Source organism: Schistosoma mansoni, chromosome 1 (genome assembly GCF_000237925.1).
Source record: "Schistosoma mansoni strain Puerto Rico chromosome 1, complete genome".
NCBI classification, from domain to species: domain Eukaryota; kingdom Metazoa; phylum Platyhelminthes; class Trematoda; order Strigeidida; family Schistosomatidae; genus Schistosoma; species Schistosoma mansoni.
Window position 1 is genome coordinate 330,077 of NC_031495.1, and position 20,248 is coordinate 350,324.

Sequence of the window (20,248 nt, forward strand, 5' to 3'; positions counted from 1 at the left end):
ACATTTACTTTCAGTGCCTCTGCCGGGATGTTGTCTGCTCCCGCTGCTTTGCCACTCTTGATTTGTCTAATGGTCATGCTGATCTCTTCAATTGTTGGTGGGCCAACATCGATTGGGAGGTCCGTGGGTGCTGCTTCGATGTTGGGTGGGTTCAGTAGAGCTGGTCGACTTAAGAGTTCTTTGAAATGTTCTACTCACCTGTTTCGTTGTTCTTCAATGTCGGTGATTACTTTTCCTCCCTTGCTTTTCACTGATCTTTCTGGCTTACGGTAATTTCCAGCAAGTTTCTTTGTTGTATCATACGGTTGTCTCATGTTTCCCTCTCTTGCAGCCTCTTCCGCTGTCATCGCTAAATCTTCCACATATTTACGTTTGTCGGTTCTGATGCTCCTCTTCACTTGCTTTTCTGTCTCTGTGTATTCGGCTTGTGACTTGGCTTTCTCCGCTCTTGTTCGGCTGATATTGATTGCTGCCTTCTTGTTCCTCCTTTCTTCAATCTTATCCAGTGTACCAACAGTGATCCATTCCTTGTGGTGGTGCTTCTTTTGGCCCAGAACCTCCTGACACGTTGGAACGATTGCCTCCTTGATACCTTTCCAGCTGCTCTCCATGGTAGTTCCCTCTCCATTGAGTAGATCATGAAAGGCCTGGAACCTGTTGCTGAGGACTATGTTGAATTTGTTGAGTTTGTCTGCATCTCGAAGAAAGGCCGTGTTAAACTTTTGTGATATTGTCCGCGCCGTTGTCCAGTGCTTCTTGAGTTTTAGTTTCATCTTGGCGACCAGCAAATGATGATCGGATGCTATATCAGCTCCTCTTCTGGTTCTCACATCCTCCATCGTCCTCCTGAACTTTTTGTTGATGCAGATATGGTCGATTTGATTCTGTGTAGTGTGATCCGGTGAAATCCAAGTGGCTTTGTGTATGTTTTTGTGTGGGAATATGGTGCCACCTATGACCAGTTTATTGAAGGCACATAGGTTTGCAAATCTCTCACCATTTTCTTTCTTTTCTCCCAGTCCATGTTGTCCCATGACGTCTTCGTATCCAGTGTTGTCCTTTCCAACCTTGGCATTGAAATCTCCCACCAGAATGGTCAGGTCCTTGGTTGGGCACTTCTCGAAGATTGACTGCAGCCTATCGTAGAATTGGTCTTTAACGTCTTCATCGTAGTCGTTGGTAGGCGCATAGCATTGGATGACGTTCATTGTAATGCCCTCTCTCTTTGTTTTGAAAGAGGATTTGATGATCCTTGGTCCATGAGATTCCCATCCTATAAGTGCATTTTGTGCTTTTCTGGACAGCATCAATGCAACTTCTTGTGTATGTGGGGCGTTTTCTTCTTCATGACCGGAGTATAACAGAAGTTCTCCTGAAGACAGTCGTTGTTGTCCAACCTGCGTCCAATGTGTTTCACTGATTTCAAGCACCTCCAGCTTGTATTTTCTCATTTCTGCAGCAATTTGGAAGACTCTTCCGGTCTCTCACATTGTCCGGACATTCCATGTACCTATAAAAATTGTCGCTCTGGTTGTAAGAAGGTGCATCGGCCTCATGACTTCCGAAGGAACTCGGCTTTCATCATGAGACGTCATAATTATTCCTTCTACTCCCAGGGCAGAGTTTGAATGGTTTAAATCATTTTTTCTGGTGAGCGTATTTTTAGCGAGTTGATTTTCTACGGGATGGGGTCGCTAACCCCATACCCAACCCTCCTCCTTTACCCGGGCTTGGGACCGGCAGTAACCCCCAGAGGAGCTACAGGCGGAGTTAATAGTGAGGTTAGACACAGGGTATTAGGGAATGATGGTAAATCAGTTGATGAGGTCATGGATCTTCATCGACTGAGATGGTTGAACCACGTGTTACGTATGCCTGAACACTGATTACCATGACGTACAATACTGACTAGTATTGGGGATGGTTGGAAGAAAGTTTGGGGCGGTCAAACCAAAACGTTGCATCAGTGTTTGAAGTCACTAACTTCTAGTCTGAGCCATGTTGGCAGATGCAGATTACTTGGTTGGGGTCCACGTGACTATCGTAACCAATGGTTGGAGACTGTAGGTGACATGTCTCAGAATCGATCACAATGACGTAGGTGTATGCACTCTTTATCTTCTCTTAAACTTTGAGATTAAAATTGCTTTATATCTGTATTTCTTCCTGTGCTATATCCTTATATACAACCTTTCTTTTATATATTAACACCACTAAGTTAACTACTTCTATGAATTCGGTGTTCATCTTGTTGTGTTAACGAGGTATGGCAACTTGGACCGATACATATAGATGCCAGGTTCGACGTTGTAGCTGACTGACTGACTGGCAACAAAGATGATATAGTTAATAACAAAACGCCAGCAAATTTTATGAAATAAATGTTATAACGACAAATGAGTTCACTTGATTGACGAAGGTTCCTTTGCACGTTTTGGCATGTCGAAGTTTATTCAAGGAACCAGGTTGTGAGAAATTGTTGATGACTGCAATTTTTTCGTCTAATCTTTTGATTCTGTGTTTGTCGATCAAGTGGCCTAAAAATATCAAAGCTTTTGACTCCAAAAATACATTTAGTTGGATTAACAACTATATTAAATTTTTTGAAATTTTTCAAATAGTTGATGTTGACAATCAGTACGTTCGTGGAGAGAACTGTTAGCTAATAACATATCATTGATATACACGAAAACAAAATCCACATCTTCAATGACCTCATCCATTAGTCCTTGAAATGTCTGTGCGGCACTCTTTAATCTGGATGGCATTCTCAGGAATTCGAACAAACCAAAATGAGCAATTATGGCTGATTTTGTTATATCCTTGGATGCTATTGGGATATGATGGTATGCTCGTACAAAATCGAAATGGATGTGCCAAAACTGGTTGGCTTTTTGTAATGATTCGATGCACCACTGAATGTTGGATAGTATTTTCACTGTAGTCTGGCTTTGTGTTTTGGAAAATCTGTATGAAAGATTAGTAAAGACATCGTTTACTGAGTTGTTGATTTAAATACTGTGCATATGATGGTTCGAATGAACTGTCAGAACCTGAAGTTTCTTACGGGGATCGATGCGTTTTCGTCTTATAACATCAACTAAAAAGTTGTATCACTATTACTAGCTTTATTCAATATTACATTTTCGGTAAAATATAGAATTCTCAGCACAAGGTATTTCAACAAGCTTATTTCACAAAAAAGAAAAAAGGTGAAGGAAACTAATAGCTGCACACTAATAAAGATAAATTAAGTGGAAAAACTATCTGGAATTAAATGAAATGTCTTTTCGGAGTTAGAAACATGTTTAAGAATACACGTTATTGACTAAATCAACTCTAACAGCCTGTTCGTCACAGAGTATATTTGCTAGGTATGGTATTCTAGAGCTTTTATACTTTTATTTGCATTCATGGATTCTAATGTATTGATAGCTCGTTCTACTAGAAGACATACTAGGAACAAGATATGAATAAAGTGGATAGTTGGTGTCTGATAAGAAAACACCTGAGAAGAGTTTGAAGACTTCAGATGTCTTTCCACAACCATATCAACAATGGTCCTAAAAGCTTCACCACATACCCTAATAACTGCGTTCGGCACTCTCAGCAATAAAGCAAAGCCTTCCTTCCAAAGCCTGTATGAAATAAAGAAGAACAGGAAACGATAATAGGTAATATACAAGAATTGACAAATTGTAGGAATATGCAGTGACCTACTTTTATGATGAGGACGCGATTGATATATTGGAAACATTTATTATTAAAATTGATTGTACCTGTGATTGTTTTACTGTACCTGTTTGTTCAAGTGTACCAAAAACATACATTCTTCCGTTGTCTGTGACCTTGCACGAACTGCAGTGCGCTCGGTAGTTCCGCTTGTAAGCTTTGGCACGATCTCAGTATTCTTTCGATACTACGAGATCGCCAACAAATATATCTTATTACAACCTTCAAATGCCTTCTGATATTTGGATTACGGAGGGATCCAACCTAATCCCCGGCACGTAATCATCCTGTAGTAGTGATCATAGTCAATCGCGACTCGACGCCTACTAAATCAAGTGACCCGAAATTTCAAACAAGTTTCAACGTGTGGAAAACTTTTCAAAGAAGATTGCCACGGTGGGTCTATTATCTAACTATCTACTTTTTTTGCACGTATTCGTATTAATATTTTTCAATATATAATATTCCGGCAACAACACAGTATGGTGGATAACGGTAACAGTGGCATTAATATAGCAGACTCATGGGTACAGCCAATCAATTTTCGGCCTGATTTCTTTATTCCCCACGATCTAGAAGTTTGGTTCGCGGCACTATAATCTCGATTCGAGATCCGCCGCATAACGAACCAACGGCAAGAATATGCCGCTCTGGAACCGCTACTAGGGGATGACATAGCTGCTGTTCCTGAGGTTGTTCTCAATGCAAATGTACCTAACGTTTACGATCGTCTCAAGGAGGCAATCTTTGGACATTTACTCCCTTCAAGGGAAGAACGACCGAGAACTTTATCCGCACGTTGCCCAATGGGTGATGCTGAACTGAGCCATCACCTCACGCACCTGCAATTTCTTGCAGGACCCACGACAGCTGATTTCGAAATCATTTGAGAATTATATCTCGACTCTTTACCAGGAAATATACAAACCAACTACTTCGGCTCTGCTCAAAACAGCTCACTTAACCAGATGGCCCTCATAGTAAATAAGTTATTGGCAACAATACTGGCATAGACTAGCATTCGAGACAACTACATAGTTGCCTCAACATCACGTTCAAACATCGACCTCAATGCTGGTCGACCTACGGCTCATGGAGATAGGGATAAATGTATTCACACCCGTCTCAGTTTCCGAGAGGGATCCAATGTGTCCGAACCCTACTTCCCCTGACCCAGGTCACGCTCTCGTAAAGCCATAACAAGTCTACCTAAGCGGGCATCTTCCAAGCCACACTAATCTGTTGTTGTCGCTGCTGTCCTTTTTTTCCTTTTTCTTATATGCCCCTTACCTTCTTTTTTCTCTTCCCATTCTCATTGTTCTGTGTGGCGCATATATATACACGCTATTTTTACAGGCATGATCTACAAGCTACAACATATACTGGTTCACAGTATGCATCGCGTCCACGTTACATACCAGATCCGATCTCGACAAAAATTGTATTAGGATTTTGGTCGTCCTGAGTATTTATGTAATGCAGCTTTTTAAGTTTGTAGTTGTTATATAGTAGACTTCTGGAGCGCCTGTTGAGAACTATGACCTTTGGAAAGCGCTTACGTCGAGCTTGTTCCAGATATCAGAAGTTGCATAGCTTCCCCCTCTGAGCAAGATTCTGAAGAGAAAAAAAGAAACCGAGGAGCAGCAAGGCATTTGGAAATGAACGATAACCGATGCTTAACATTTAGTAGTGGAACTGACGGAGGCAGGACAAATTATTAGATTAAATTGATACTAGCTCATTTTGCTAGAGTGAAATGTGATCATGGACTCCAGATGAGAGAATGCAGTAGTAAAGAACAATGAGTTGTGATATTTATCAAGGTGGGGTAGGTTCGAATGAAGGAAATGAAGTCGAGATAGGAATGAGGAAGACTGTTTATTAGAACAGAGAGTGCATATATCAAGTCTGACCGCCACTCACCACGAGAGTGCAGACATTTGGACTATATCTCTCAGTTCATGACAGACCTTTATCACGTCCAGGGCGAGCTGAACCATGGTCTGTTTCACTCAGGTATTGCAGCCACACTACGCCTCATCGCTGCATGATACGTCTGGTTGTCCATGAATAAAGATGTCCGTATGTGGGTAAAGCAATGCTTACAATGTCAACGATCAAAAGTGCACAGGCACGCATCCGCACCCATTGGCACTTTCGCAATCCCTGATGCTCACTTCGATCACGTTCATATAGACACTGTAGGATTATTGCCACCATCGCACGGCTATGATCACATTCTCATGTGCATTGATCGTTTCACAAGAAGCCACAAAGCTATTCCCATCACGTCTATTACGGCGGAGACAGTTGTTCACTGTTTCGTAGAACGATGAATAGCTCTGTACGGTTGTCCCTCTACTATCACGACTGATCAAGGACAACAATTTCAGTCCGCATTATTCTCCTCGCCAACACGGCTGCTTGGTACGGAACGCATACGCACTACCGCCTACCACCCAGCATCAAATGGTTTAGTTGAACGGTTTCATCGCCAACTTAAAAGTGCTCTTCGAGCACACGATAACGACAATTGGTACGAAACCTTACCGCTCGTCCTCTTGGGTATCGGAACGAGCTTAAAGGTAGATATTCAATGTTCCGCCGCTGAACTTGTTTACGGCACGACAGTGCGTCTGCCTGGGGAATTTTTCACACAACGGAGCAGCAATAAGTTCGGCGAATCAGACTACGTCCAGCAACTGTCTGCATTTTTGCGAACACTGCCTCGTATACAACATCAACAGGTCGCTCTCCCTTGGGAGTTATCTACCTGTTCAATGTTATCATACTAGTAGGTTAGGCACGCAAACCTTTGAAACAGCCTTACGAAACACCTTTTCGCGTGATTTCCCGTCACGAAAAGACTTTCAAGGTTGATCGACATGGCCGTGTCGAGATAGTCAACATTGATCGTCTCAAGCCAGCACACATGGACGACAGTGCCCTACCCGATAAGCCGAGACTCAATTCTAGACTCATCAAATCTTCCAGCGGGATCTCTGCATCTACTTTGGATCCCACGCTAGATGCATCAGAGACCTCATTCTCACGTACCAGTCAAAAGCACGTGTCATCTGCCCCGTCTACGGACGAGACTTCAGTTTCACGTCCAGATCAGCAGACCACGCCGCCCTTGACTTCGGATGAGATTGCAGGCTCACTAGGTTCGAACGAGACTACCGTCTCACGTTCCGGTCGCCGGGTACGCTTACCCGTACGCTTTCGCAACTAGCCTCACAACCAACTGCGGATACAGTGTAGGACCCTACCCCTATACTACACGCATGCTTCACTTTTTCTCTTTTTTATTTTTTTTTAATCCCGAGCCTACGCCTTCGACCATCGCCCTATTGGTATCGTCGACTTCAGTCAACCTCGGGGAAAGCTAGCCTGATCACCCACGCTCTAGTCAACGCACTCAGTCGATCTTTCTGGCTCCAAATATGTATGGCAATCATTCGGTCCCCACTGTAGCTATTGTGGCCGCACCTGGTTTCTTGGCTCAATATGGTTTCGTCCTACGTCTGCAGCATTCCTGGTCCGGACCCCCACGAGCTCAATTTTCAGATTCTGGATACAAACCATTGTGGTATAGCACGCTAACACAAGTGAAAAATACAGTACATTTCTCCCGGTACCGTTCTATGTAAAAGACTTTCGGTGGCAAGTCGAGGATCAACGATCGCTTCCTGTGCTGCTAACGTCTTCGTCCTGCAATCGCACGTCTGGCGATCAGTCACATGAAGGAGACCGCTACGTATCGAAAGTGTAAACCCTTTCTAGCGGGGGCTCCTGTACTGACCGGTTTGTCTTGACGAGAACACGATTTGAATAGAAGAAACGATTATTATTAATGTAACCATTTGTTCCAGCGATTGTTTTACTGTACTTGTTTAACTGTATCAAACTCACTTCTCGTTCCGCTCTCCATCTTGTTGATTTGAACTCTGTTACGCTCTATCCTTTTTGCCTGTATTCGTTGGCACGTCTCGATATTCTTTCGATACCACGAGATCACCAATAAATATACTCTGTCCGGACCAATCACAGTCTTCTGGTTTGCTAGTTATCAAAGGGACCAAGTCGTTTCTGAACGCGTAATCTCATTGTAATGGGGATCATAGTCCATCAAGACTCGACGTCATTTACAATAGCTAAGCTGTTTAGTTTCGTGGAATAGAAGTGATTTTGGACAACAGCCCCACTGTTCCTGTGAAACGGCAACAAAGTGATGACTTAGCCCCCACACTTAAGTCCCTGTTAGTACTGAGTGATAATGATGGGTTGTTGGAAGAGTGTAATGTCACGAAAACATATTCGGAATAATGAAAACATAAAAACTGTTTAGCTAATACCCACCGCAGTCGGTAGGTGAAAAAATGTCCTGTTACTGCAAATGAGACAAAGTTCGCCTCGGAAACATGGAAACTTTATGGAAGAGGATTTAGTGCTTGTGGCTGACGACTTTACTACTCATATCTCATGGTTAGTGGGACAAGTTGATAGATGTAAGATGGTTGAAGATGTCCTACTAAGAAGAGTGATGGGTACTGGAGGAAATACCGTGTAGAGACATGTCATAAAGCTCAGTCTTCTTGAGGAATTCAATAAACTATAGACTCTAGGTTATATTCCAGGATATCCAGGCGTACGGACATAAGTCTTTGACCTAATATGCAGGTATGTAGTTTCTTGGTTGAACGCATCTCGAAGTGTCGCAACGCAGCTTGAGGGACCTTATTGTTCAGTGTAACAGAAAAATGCCCTGAATATCTTCTCAGAGTGTTTTGGTATAAACCTTGACTGAAGATAATACAAGGAAACTTCCCACACTGCTAGCCACCATCCATTTCCGCTTATAGTTTGTTGTCAGTGTTTTCTTCGTGATGGCACTATCGATAACCTCGGAAGTTTGAATTCACTGGATTCCTTTCGTTAGCCATTCATAACTCCGTTAGGGTTGGTGGTGATCTCTGCCTCAAAGGTCTTGAAGAAAAACGATTGAGAAGCGTCGAATACTTTCGTCATGCGAAAAAATAATAATAATTTACTTGGTGATTATATTGTAACTTAGTGGAACGTTTCGCGTTCCTGCGAATTCTAACGACAGGCCTCACGAGTTTGTTTTAAGCTTACAGGCGGCAAACGGAAAACCGATTGTCACGTTTACTAAAAGGTACGTCTACCTTAACGTGGGTTTACGCAAACCCATCCACTGGATTTTCGTGGTCGCAGATGTTTCTATGCCAATCATTGGTATATACCTGCTACAATACCACAATCAACTCATTTTGGCACACGCAAACGAATTTTAATAGACGGACAGCTACCTCGAAGGGTACAACTGTCTTTTAGAAAATTGACTTGGTTAAAACTTATAACCAATTTCCTATGGCTACTGACGATATTGCGAAAACCGCTATCATCACTCCCTTCGGCCTCTATGAATTTTTGCGAATGCCTTCCGGCCTAAGGAATGCTGCTCGAACCTTCCAAAGGTTCATAGATGACGTTTTCCGAGGTCTCAAATTCATACATGCGTATGTTGATGACTGCTTGATAGCAAGTCCGGACAGAGAATCCCATCTCTAGCATCTGGACCTTGTTTACGAACGACTTCAAAGGCATGGCATTGCCGTAAACATTCAGAAATGCCAAATTGGAACAAACTCCTTAGACCTCCTAGGACATACTATTGATGCTCAAGGCACCCGACCTCCTAGAAGTAAAGTGGCGGCAATTCTGGATTACCCAGAACCGACCACGATTAGGCAGTTGCGCACTCTTAACGGTCTTGTAAGTTTCTACAAACGGTTCATACCGAAATGCGCGTCCCTTATGAAACCGTCAACCGATCAACTCCGTGGAAATGTGAAATCAATTGATCTAGACGACACTGAGCGAAAAGCATTCTCCACAATTAAGGAACTCATCGCCAAGGCAACCCTGCTAGCACATTAGGACACTCAAGCACCCATTAGTATGGCCGTAGACGCATCCGACTCAGCAATCGAAGGAGTCTTACAACAATGGGTTGACCACTATTGGCAACCTTTGACATTTTTCTCGAGACGGTTGCTAGACGCTGAATCTAGATACAGCACGTTCGGTGGGGAACTCCCAGCTATGTATTGTGCTGTACGTTGTTTCCAACATTCCATCGAAGGAAGAGAATTCACACATTTTACCGATCATAATCCTCTTACCTTCTCTTTAAGCTCGTCCTCAGATAAGCACTCACCTCGTGAGTCTCGACACCTGGACTACATTTCGCAGTTTACTTCAGATATACAACACATTTCTGGAGCAAATAATGTAGTTGCAGACGCCTTGTCTCGTATAATTTCCATGAACAGTTTCCAAGGAATTGACCTTCTTAAACTCTCCCAGCTTCAAAAACAAGACACTGATTTTCAGCACGAGTTATCGTAAACAACTCTAAAACTGCGTATTAAATAGGTGGGAACAGGTAAGGAAACCTTACTATGTGACACATATACAGGTAGGGATCGTTCAATCCTACCAAAACATTATCGACGCAACGTCTTCAATTTTTTTCAATCGCTTTCACGCTGTCACAAGCGTATTAGTTTATTTACCTTTTTTTTTCCGCTCACCTTGTGTCCTTACGCAAGTACGAGTGTATTTCGACATGCACTCACATGTACTATTTGTTTTCTTTTCCAGGACGGCTGGAAAAGGACGATGAAGTTCACAAGGAACCGAATTTTTCATTGTAACTTGTTTCCTCATTACTATGTTGTACTTCATGATCAACGACAAACTCGTTGGGTTTAAACTTCTGGCTGGCCAAGTCGTAGGGTCATCACTACCTCACTGGGGGGAGTGCTGTAGCTGTAAATAATTCCCCAAAATCAACAGCTCATTAAGTGTTTGACATTGTATGCTGACCACATTAGTTTTAGTGGACTAGTTTAACTGAAGGCGTTCGGTCATGCATCCGCTCCAGATCACGTTGCAGCTCAACGTGGGAAACATTTCCTACGTTCACTAGCCAGATTAGATCAACCGCCTCTCGATATATCGATAACGCATCAAATATATCTTTCAACCTCTTCGCTTCTGACTTCTGATTTTAACCGAGTGGGGGAAGATTCGATTATAGCAGTTGCTACTGGTAAAGAGTTGTCAAACTACAATACTGGTGGTATCTTAATGTTGTAGTTGGAGTCGAGTCGCGATTGACTATGTTACCACTACAGGAGGATTACGTATCAGGTTTTGAGTTTAATCCCTTCGTAAGCCAAAAACCAGAAGGCAGTTGACGGATGCAATAAGATATATTTGTTGGCGATCTCGTGGGATCAACAGAATAACGAGATCGTGCCAAATTCTACAAGCGGAACTATCGAATATATGCGAGTTCCTCCAATGTCACAAGCAAAGGAAGAAAGTATTTTTTGTACACTTGGACAAACAGGTACAGTTAAACAATCACTGGTACATTTGGTTATAATAAAAAATGTTTCCACCATTATTAATCGCGTTCTCTTCACAAAAGTAGGTCACTACAGTGCTATTAGTGGAGCTATATTGAACAGATTGCCGCAAAACGAAGGACTTCGATGACTTTGTAGATGTTTTGTCAGACTATAGAAATACTCATCTGTCGGTAACCATGAGGTAGGATGGTATTACTGTAGAGATGGTGGCTGGCTTTATCGCAAAGGACTATTTCTGGGGTAAGCAGTACTCTGAGCAAACAAGTGACTTGTCAACCTCACACATGTTAAAAATTTTTAGATTACAGGAGATTTATAAGCCTATTGAACGTAATATCTTCATAGGCCATTAGGTATTTAAGGAAATGTTTGAGAACATTGATGAATTCAATCCATCTAAGGCGATAATGGAATCGATATTAACAGTGCTTATGATCAAAACACTTCAGACATCGTGTCTGAACGTGGAGATTTGAGTACCTCAAGAAAAACGTAATTGACTGGCATTCCTAACCTTGCCTCAATATGATTTTCTAGTAAAATTGTTGGTGAAATCGAGGTGATTTGTTAGAGGGTGATAGTAATGGCGTTAGTTATGGCTAAAATCATAACGTATGCTATTCTGGTGATGTAGAATCCTCAATTTCATATAACTCTGAAAAAATACAAGTCAAACATATACACAGAACTATTCACTTATGGATTGTTCGAAGGATTCACCATTGATTAATCTAACTATAAACTATAGGAGTCAATTGTACTTTTACTACGTCAAATTCTAATCTTTCACCTTGTCCTTTAGAGTAGATATTTTGAAAAAACTGGAGCGTTATATTGTCGTGCTTATATGTGGATTATTACTACGTTCTTGTCCGTTATGTTTCAACGCCGTATGTCACATCACTTTTTAATTCAGAATAATATATATACAAACTGGTTTCATTCAGTAAAACGTTTTCGCTACCGTGATTTTTATTCAGATATTCTGTAAGATGTGATGGTGAGATTATAATTCATGGGCAACGTGAGTGCGACGTCAAAGTGACCTCAGCAACTCACTAGAATCAAAAGAGGATTATTGATGGGTGAGAATTTAGAATTAGGGTTAAAAGGCAAGACATACGACTAGGAGTTTGAGTTAGGGTTTCCATCACGAACTAACATCAACGATGGTGTCAAAACGCTGCTTAACCATTTAAATGAATGAGTTTCTGACAAAAAGCCAGAAATCATTATCTCTAGTTTGATTGGCTTGTCCGTGAACCATAATCTTGTCTATATTTGTTATTTACGATGCTAGATACGAAAGATAAGTTGAAAATATTGAACCATTCATGTAATCCGTTCAGCAAATTGTTTCATGGTTAACCATACACTACCTGTGGATGGTAAATCTTAAATCATTGGATTTTTTTAACGCGTTTGAACTTTAATACCTGTAGGTAGTCAGGATGATTATACGACAGTGGCACATTTTATTCTTGCTCGAGCGTTACATATACCACGTATCTAATAGTAGTATCACAAATTCTGTAGTATCAGAAGTTTGTAGTTTCATCTTTATTATTTCAAACAAATCAGGTTTGAGAGTGGTGCGACTTTAAATTGGTTTTGTATTCAATTACTTTCGATCAACCTGTCCATAATCTTAGGTTTTACAGCTGTCATGTGCTGCCAACCCGCATTCATGTTTCTTATAATTTCCGTTCGTTAACGTTCTCCCAGTTTTATATCTTAGATTGACCTTTATTCGTTCTTTACGTCAGACACTATCTTTTTTACAAGCTGTAGGTTAGTTTAAGGTTAGAAATTTTAATGATCATTATTCACTATTTCATATGCTTGGCTCTAATCTAATACTTTTATATGTTTTCGGGGTTTAGTCCCGTTATCAAAACCAAAGTAGGCAAAAAGGAAATTCGACGTGTTCGTTGAAATCTTTCGTTGTATTTTAATTCATTTGAGGTTATACACTGTCGCTTTCCATTCAAATAAGAGCTTTTTAACGCACCGAAAGACTTGTTTTTATCGATCGAAAACCTAATATAACGATTAAATTATGTTTTATAGTTAAAATCATGAGTCAATTGAAGCTAGACCACCATGAAAAACCTGAAAGCACTGGACGGCCGTTTCGTCTTAGCGTGGGACTCCTCAGCAAAGCGCATCCACGATCCCGCCTCGCGAGATTCAAACCCAGGACCTATCAGTCTAGTAATAATCATATGATCACTAGTGACTGGCTTCAAGAGATATTTCCTGGAGTTCTAGTGAGAAGCAGTGACCAGTGGATTTCAACCAGATCTGTTGTGAGATATTAACTCACTGAAGACAATGGTTGACGGTTGCTCAATTTCGCGAATATCTAAAGCTCGTTCGGCTTCTTACCAACTTATGTCGCCTATGGCGAAGACGAGATATCCGTCTATGAAATAAGGGACGAGTATACTGCATAGCAGTTCGCTGTGTTCCACTTTACGGCTACGAACCGTGGTCATTAATAGTAGAGAATACTCGTAAGTTACTAGTATTTGACCACATATGCCTTAGAAATATTGCTCGCATCTGCTCGGACCATCGGGTTAGTAATAATGAGGTTAGATACAGGGTACTAGGGAATGATAGTAAATCAGTTGATGAGGTGATGAATCTTCATTGATTGAGATGGTTGGGCCATGCGTTACATATGCCTGAACACCGATTACCACGACGCGCTATGCTGACTAGTGTAGGAGATGGTTAGAAGAAAGCTAGGGGCGGCCAAACCAAAACGTGGCATCAGTGTTTGAAGTCACTAACTTCTAGTCTGAGCCATGTTAGCAGATGCAGACTACTTGGTTGCGGTCCACGTGACTACCGTAACCGATGGTTGATGACTCTAGGTGACATGGCTCAGAATCGACCACAATAGCGTCGGTGTATACACTTTTTATCTTCCCTTACACCTTGAGATTAAAATTGCTTCATAACTTTCCTCCTTCCTACACTATATCCTTATATACAATCTTTCTTTTATACATCACCATCAATAATTAACTACTATTAATTTGGTGTTCATCTTGTTGTGCTAACGAGGTATGGCAACTTGGACCGATGCATATATGTGCCTGGTCCTATGTTGTAGCTGTATTGTATTGTATTCCAAACCAATGGTGCACATGGGCTCCACGATCTTGAAGGAACAAATGGCGTATGAACCAATTGTTGGTCATCGGCTACCATTCGACTGCATCTCCTTACGTTGTTCTACTGCCTTGTGAATTAAACCTTTAGGTCAAAGGCTTGGATCGTGACCCCCTAAGAAAACCACCTGTTTCGGTTTGGTCACCCGGTGAGTATCCCAGCCCTCACACAAATCGAATGATTGTGGCGCATATCTACTTGGTGCTACTTTGTACCAGTGTTTGTGTTTGAATGAATAAATTAATAATTCTAAGAGTGGAAGATATTTTTTGGCTCCAGCGAGTGAGTATTAGTGAGATTGGACACAGAGTACTAGCTAAAGTTGACAAATCGGTTGATCTGGTTGTGTATCTTCATCAACTGAGGTGATTAAGATTTACCTTACGTAATTCCAACCACCTACCTCGACGGGCGAAGTTGTTTAGTGTATGAGAAGTCCAGAAGAAATTTATGGGCGACCAAAGCAAGACGTGACACTAGTCCATGAAGTCGTTGGTAATTGGACTTAGCTGTGTTAACAGGTGTAGACTGTAGCTGGGGTCCACGTGATCATCGAGACCAATGGCTACGTACTTTGGACGAGATGACCCAAACTTTTTGTCTTCCCTCATAAAGTTAGTAGTTGAATCTCCTCATGCTTTCGTTTTTCTACGCCTGGTCTACTATTACTGATACTCTTACCACTACCACTACTACTAATCTGGGATTTGTCTCGATGACTGTGCCTATCTGTACTCGTATGTTATGACACCTTGCTCATGATTGATTGACTGGGATAGGATCTGTATATCGCAATCTACTGATTAAAACCCGAGTGTTATAATCGCTATTTACCACTTTCTTTATCTTACTTGATACCTCAGTGAAAGATCAGTGAGTTTATAGACAACTAATTGTGGGTGGGAACGCAGTCACACTTTGAGCATTCGTGGTGATAGCAGTGTTAAATATTTTCTTGAGAATTATCACCGTTCTGAGTTTAATAATCCATTAGACTTCAGGTTTACGTCCCACTTTAACAGAATAGCGTTATTCTGCTAATAACCCCAACATAGAAAATCACTGAAAACTTAGTAAATATACGTACCGAATCGCGCACATAACAATTCTTAGAATTCTGTCTTATTGGATCACTTTTCATCTTCCCCCACTGATCTCAACTGCCAACGGTAAGGAATAACCAAGCCAATTACATTTGCGGTCGATTTCAAAAAGTTATCGTTTAGTCTTTGTGGTCACGCTTTCAGACATATTAGATACTAGTGCAGTTACTTTTTCACACTTCTCAAGAAGAAATATCGTCTTATGGTGTAAGTAGTTGAAAAACAGATTTCGCACATGTTGCTCATCACTACTGTTTTTTTCTCACCAACCCTTTCCTTTGTCCTGTCATAGATTTCCTTCTCATACTTCTAGCAACCCTTCTGCCCTAGTTCCGAATTTTATGTACAGAAATTGTTAACAATCCCAGTATGTAATCTCTGGTTCATAACCTTGTAAAATTATTATCCTGATTACATGTTGAGACCTCTATTCTTCACGTTGGCAGCTGAGATTGTCCTGGTCATAGCTTTTGCAATGATTGTAATTTATGTTTAGGAGCCTTGGGTAACTTAAACTTGAAACCAACATCAACAATGAGGATACATCCATTTTTAGACCTTTTTCTAAATATAAAACCATACCATTCTATATTTAAATAATAAAATTTTATTCTCTACTCACTTTGTACAGTGGAGAGAATACAGTGCAGTATTTCACAGTTCTTTAAACCAAAGATTTGAAAATCGATACACAAGCACAAGATCACCACCTGCTAAATGTTATTTATCTATGGTGAAACCACCTAGTGCTCATACAAAAACACTGCTTACTTTGACGTTGTACAGTAAGTAGTGGAAGAACATATTAGTGAACACTAAAGATGATCAGACTAATCTGTCAAGTCCACTGATCATCAATTTAAACCATACAAAAAAGCACAGGTTTTGTGGTTGCTTTATGCAAAATTGTCAATAGTCAATCGGTTATTATTTAGTTAAGTTATTTGTTAAGGTTTATTCGATTAGAAGATAATAAGTATATGTTCACTATTTGATCCATGTCAAGATTAATCCCAGTTAAAAACTGTTATATGAAGTCAATCGAATTGAGTAATCTAGTTATCATCCGATGTATTGATGGTCAAATCTAAAGTCAGTCAGTCACAACGTAGGACCAGGCTGCTGCTACCTTGACGTGGTGGTCGGGCTTGCCTATCGTGATGAACCAATCGAGCTATACTGACTGGAACAATCGTTCCTCAAGGTCCTACCATGCCAGGCAGGTCGGTTGAAGAGCGGTAAGACTAAAAACAGCAATTCCAAGGTCCGAAGGCGAAGTCGTACTGCCGACTGTACAGAGGTGTGACAGCAGTAAGGTGTTTCCTTCAGACAACCAGCATGACAGCGATGCTGCCTTCCCACAAGGAGGGGTGGGGTTAGAAAAGGTCGACCCTAAAAATGCCTACCTCGCCTTATCCCACGGATTTCCGTCTCCGGCGGTAAGGTCCTTTGAAGAACGGAGCTAACACTCCAAAAATCCCCCACAAAAAGGCCGTGCGTGACCGGCCTCAAGCAGTTGTCCCTTGGGCACTGCGGTCACGCTCTCAGGTCATTAAGAACACTTCTAACCCAATTTCCTTTTCAGGTACCTCTAGAAGAACCCTTCCACGATGTGGGCAACCGGGAAGTGATAACTGCCCTCATACCTCTAACAGCACTCAAGACCACTGTATTCATAATCAATCTCCTTCTTCAAATCTAAAGAGTCTGCACTCGTTTCTGTCAAAAGTCGTAGTTATTCTTTGTTGTGTTCTTACTTACTTACTTACTTACGCCTGTTACCCCTCGTCGAGGAGCATAGGCCGCTCACCAGCATTCTAAACTTAGATAAATTATCTTTCCAGTACTTGAGTGGTTTAAATATATTACACTACTGTTCTATTCACATTAAATAATCATTAATTTTATAGAAATCTATATTCAATTAGTCATCATAGAAAGCATGGAAGTATTTATTTAGCAAATGGTGTAGATTATCATGTTTACCATGTGAACCATTACAATTTTATTCAAATATCTACAACAGCAAAAAACCGATGAAGATAAAATCAATTTTGTATTTGTAACGCATAAAAATCATAAAACTTCATTGATTCAAGTTCCTATTCTTAGTCTTGTATGTATGTTCATGTTAAAGTGTCTTGATTATTTAACCGTTTATGGTTTATCATATAATGAATTCATTAGAGTGGAAAAATAACCTAGTCATTCTTCAATTCAATCGTTTGTGTATGTTGTAAGTAGAAATATTCATCGACTGAGAATATTTTACTTGTCAAAAGACATCTAATTATATGGAATGCAATTACCATAAGATTCGTTAAGCTTTTTATATCAAACAAAAAATAAAACTTCTCCCTCACGCTATTATTACTATTATTGTAATGCTCTTATGGTTATCTTTATTTTATTTTATTTGAACACATAAATATTAGTACAAAGGGGCACCAGTTGTATATATGTGCCGCACAAATCTCATTTGATTTGTGTGGGGGCTGTGATAATGCCCAGATGCCCAAACTGAAGCAGGTGGTTTTTTTTAGAGGACCACACCCGGAGCCTTTGACCTAAAGATCTGATCCACAAAGCAGTGGAGTATCGTGAGGAGATGCAGTCCCATGGTAGCCGGTGACCAACGATTGGTTCACATGCCATTTGTTCGTTCAGGATACTGGAGCCCATGTGCATCATTGGTTTGGAATCAGGGTTTTCCAACTCCCCTAGGTGGACTCTCCATATCCACCAATCCGGTTGAAGCGCCGGAAATTCGCTTTTCGTCCTCTCAATTTCGTAAACAAAACCCTGGTGCGAGAAGGCAGTGAGTAGGACTTCCCTGGCAGAGGTTGTATACGCGTGGCCATATGAGAGCATTTGGAGAGGGAGAGCTGACTCTCCCCACTCTCGACCGTAACAGGGCATTTGGGGGCAACTATGATTGTTATCACTATCGTTTGTAGTAACTTACATAACCCCCATAACTAATCACACATTTTGTTTTTTCCTTATAGAAGTACAATTACTCTTTCATGTGTCATATTTATTAATAATGATAGGATTTCTAATGTCCTATAAATTGAGATATCGTTGGTTATTTGACCATTTAATATACAGATGTTAGGTTTATGCATATTTATGACATGACCCTGGGTTATTTGCTGTTTGAACCAGTAATACTGATATGTTAGTGCTTATTGGTCCACTTAGGATTCTGTCTTCTAGTCCCATTCAGAATCGTAGATCGGTTTTGAAGTCTTGGGCGATTTTTCGGACCAAACACTGGAATGGTAGTTTACGAATCAAGTTCGGTACTCTTCTGGTAACGACGGATTTCTCAGAGGGCAACGGTCCCGGGTCTGTATCTGTGTGGCTTCTTCACGCCCCCGGTGCGCTTTTGCGCGAAGCCTTGATGGCCAGCTGCTTACGAAGTGCTTTACCCCCCGTCGATTTGCGAGTTGTTTGCTTTGTTCGTGCCATACTGAAACACCAAAGAAAGCTCGACGTAACTTCTATATTTTAAATCAAAAACACTGATTGTATAGCCAAAGTTTGCAATAAGGAGAATACAAAAACCTTATAACTGAATGTCTAATTAATCCATGCTAAAAATGTAAATACTGATCTGTTAAAATTAACCTCCAGATTTCGTCATTTGTCTCATCTTAACACATTGTTGCTTACCAGTTAGAAGCTGTCAAATATAAAAACCAACAAACTGAAAATACTTTCTGTATTCATTCTAATAGAGTAGACATGTATCTAATTTTCATGATGTTCTGTTGAAAAAAACTTCCTAATAAGTACTTAACAACTACAATACAATGATTTCGAAAGGTGTATCCTACCTTCTGTGGAAACAAATTTCACTATTTAGTAGTCCAATACTTACTCATATTCTTGGATTTGCTTGTTTCTAATGTTGAGATCCTATGGTTTAATTAACTTTAATTACCTACTCATTATGTTGAAAATTCGAATGCTCTCTCATATTTTTGGCCTAACTAAGTAAATAACATGCGATTAGGGTCTACAAAGCAGATATAACTTACAGTTTTCTTAATGATATCTGATGTTACTTACTTACTTACACCTGTTACTCCCAATGGAGCATAGGCCGCCGACCAGCATTCTCCAACCCACTCTGTCATGGGCCTTCCTTTCTAGTTCTATCCAATTTTCGTTCATTCTTCTCACATCTGTCTCCATTTCTCGGCGTAATGTGTTTTTTTGGTCTTCGATATCTGACATATTGAATTTATAATACTTTCTTCCAATAAAAAGAATCATTTTTTTCTTCTTCAGATTTTACATGTCTCAAAACTTTGTTCAATCATTGAAAAATGTGAGAAATGCTTCAATTTTTATTGTTCCCCCAAAAGAAAGTTTGATATTGTGTGGCTAATCATAATATTCTATTGTGTATTATTTTAATACATATTGGATGTATGTAAGTACATTATTCTCATTGTATGCTAATTTTAAATTTTTCCCCTTTATATATCGAATATTTCTGTAGATTTTTATTCTAATAATGCATTATAATACCAGTAAAGCAGTAGGGTAATATTTGATGAAGTACTATTGTAGTGAACAAAAAGATGAGTGGGGATAATCGAATGTATTTAGGCCCAAAATTACAGGATATCTCATTAAAATATGTGAACCATATTGTCAATAGTTAATTTGCAAACTTGAGTCAATTGAAGCTAGACCACCATGGAAAACCTGGAAGCACTGGACAGCCCTTTCGTCCTATTATGGAACTCC

General features: G+C 40.4%; 1 protein-coding gene across 1 annotated transcript in view; it reads left to right on the forward strand.

The window, feature by feature from the left end:
* Smp_160470 (putative tbc1 domain family member 2 (prostate antigen recognized and indentified by serex) (paris-1)) overlaps window positions 1-11,694 on the forward strand; it is a gene marked incomplete at both ends in the record, with an annotated part of 82,182 nt that extends 70,488 nt beyond the window's left edge. Inside the window, one exon of the mRNA XM_018792899.1 lies at window positions 11,600-11,694. Coding sequence (XP_018647465.1) covers window positions 11,600-11,694 — 95 coding nt within the window. The remainder of the gene's footprint in view (window positions 1-11,599) is intronic.
* Window positions 11,695-20,248: the final 8,554 nt, after the last annotated feature.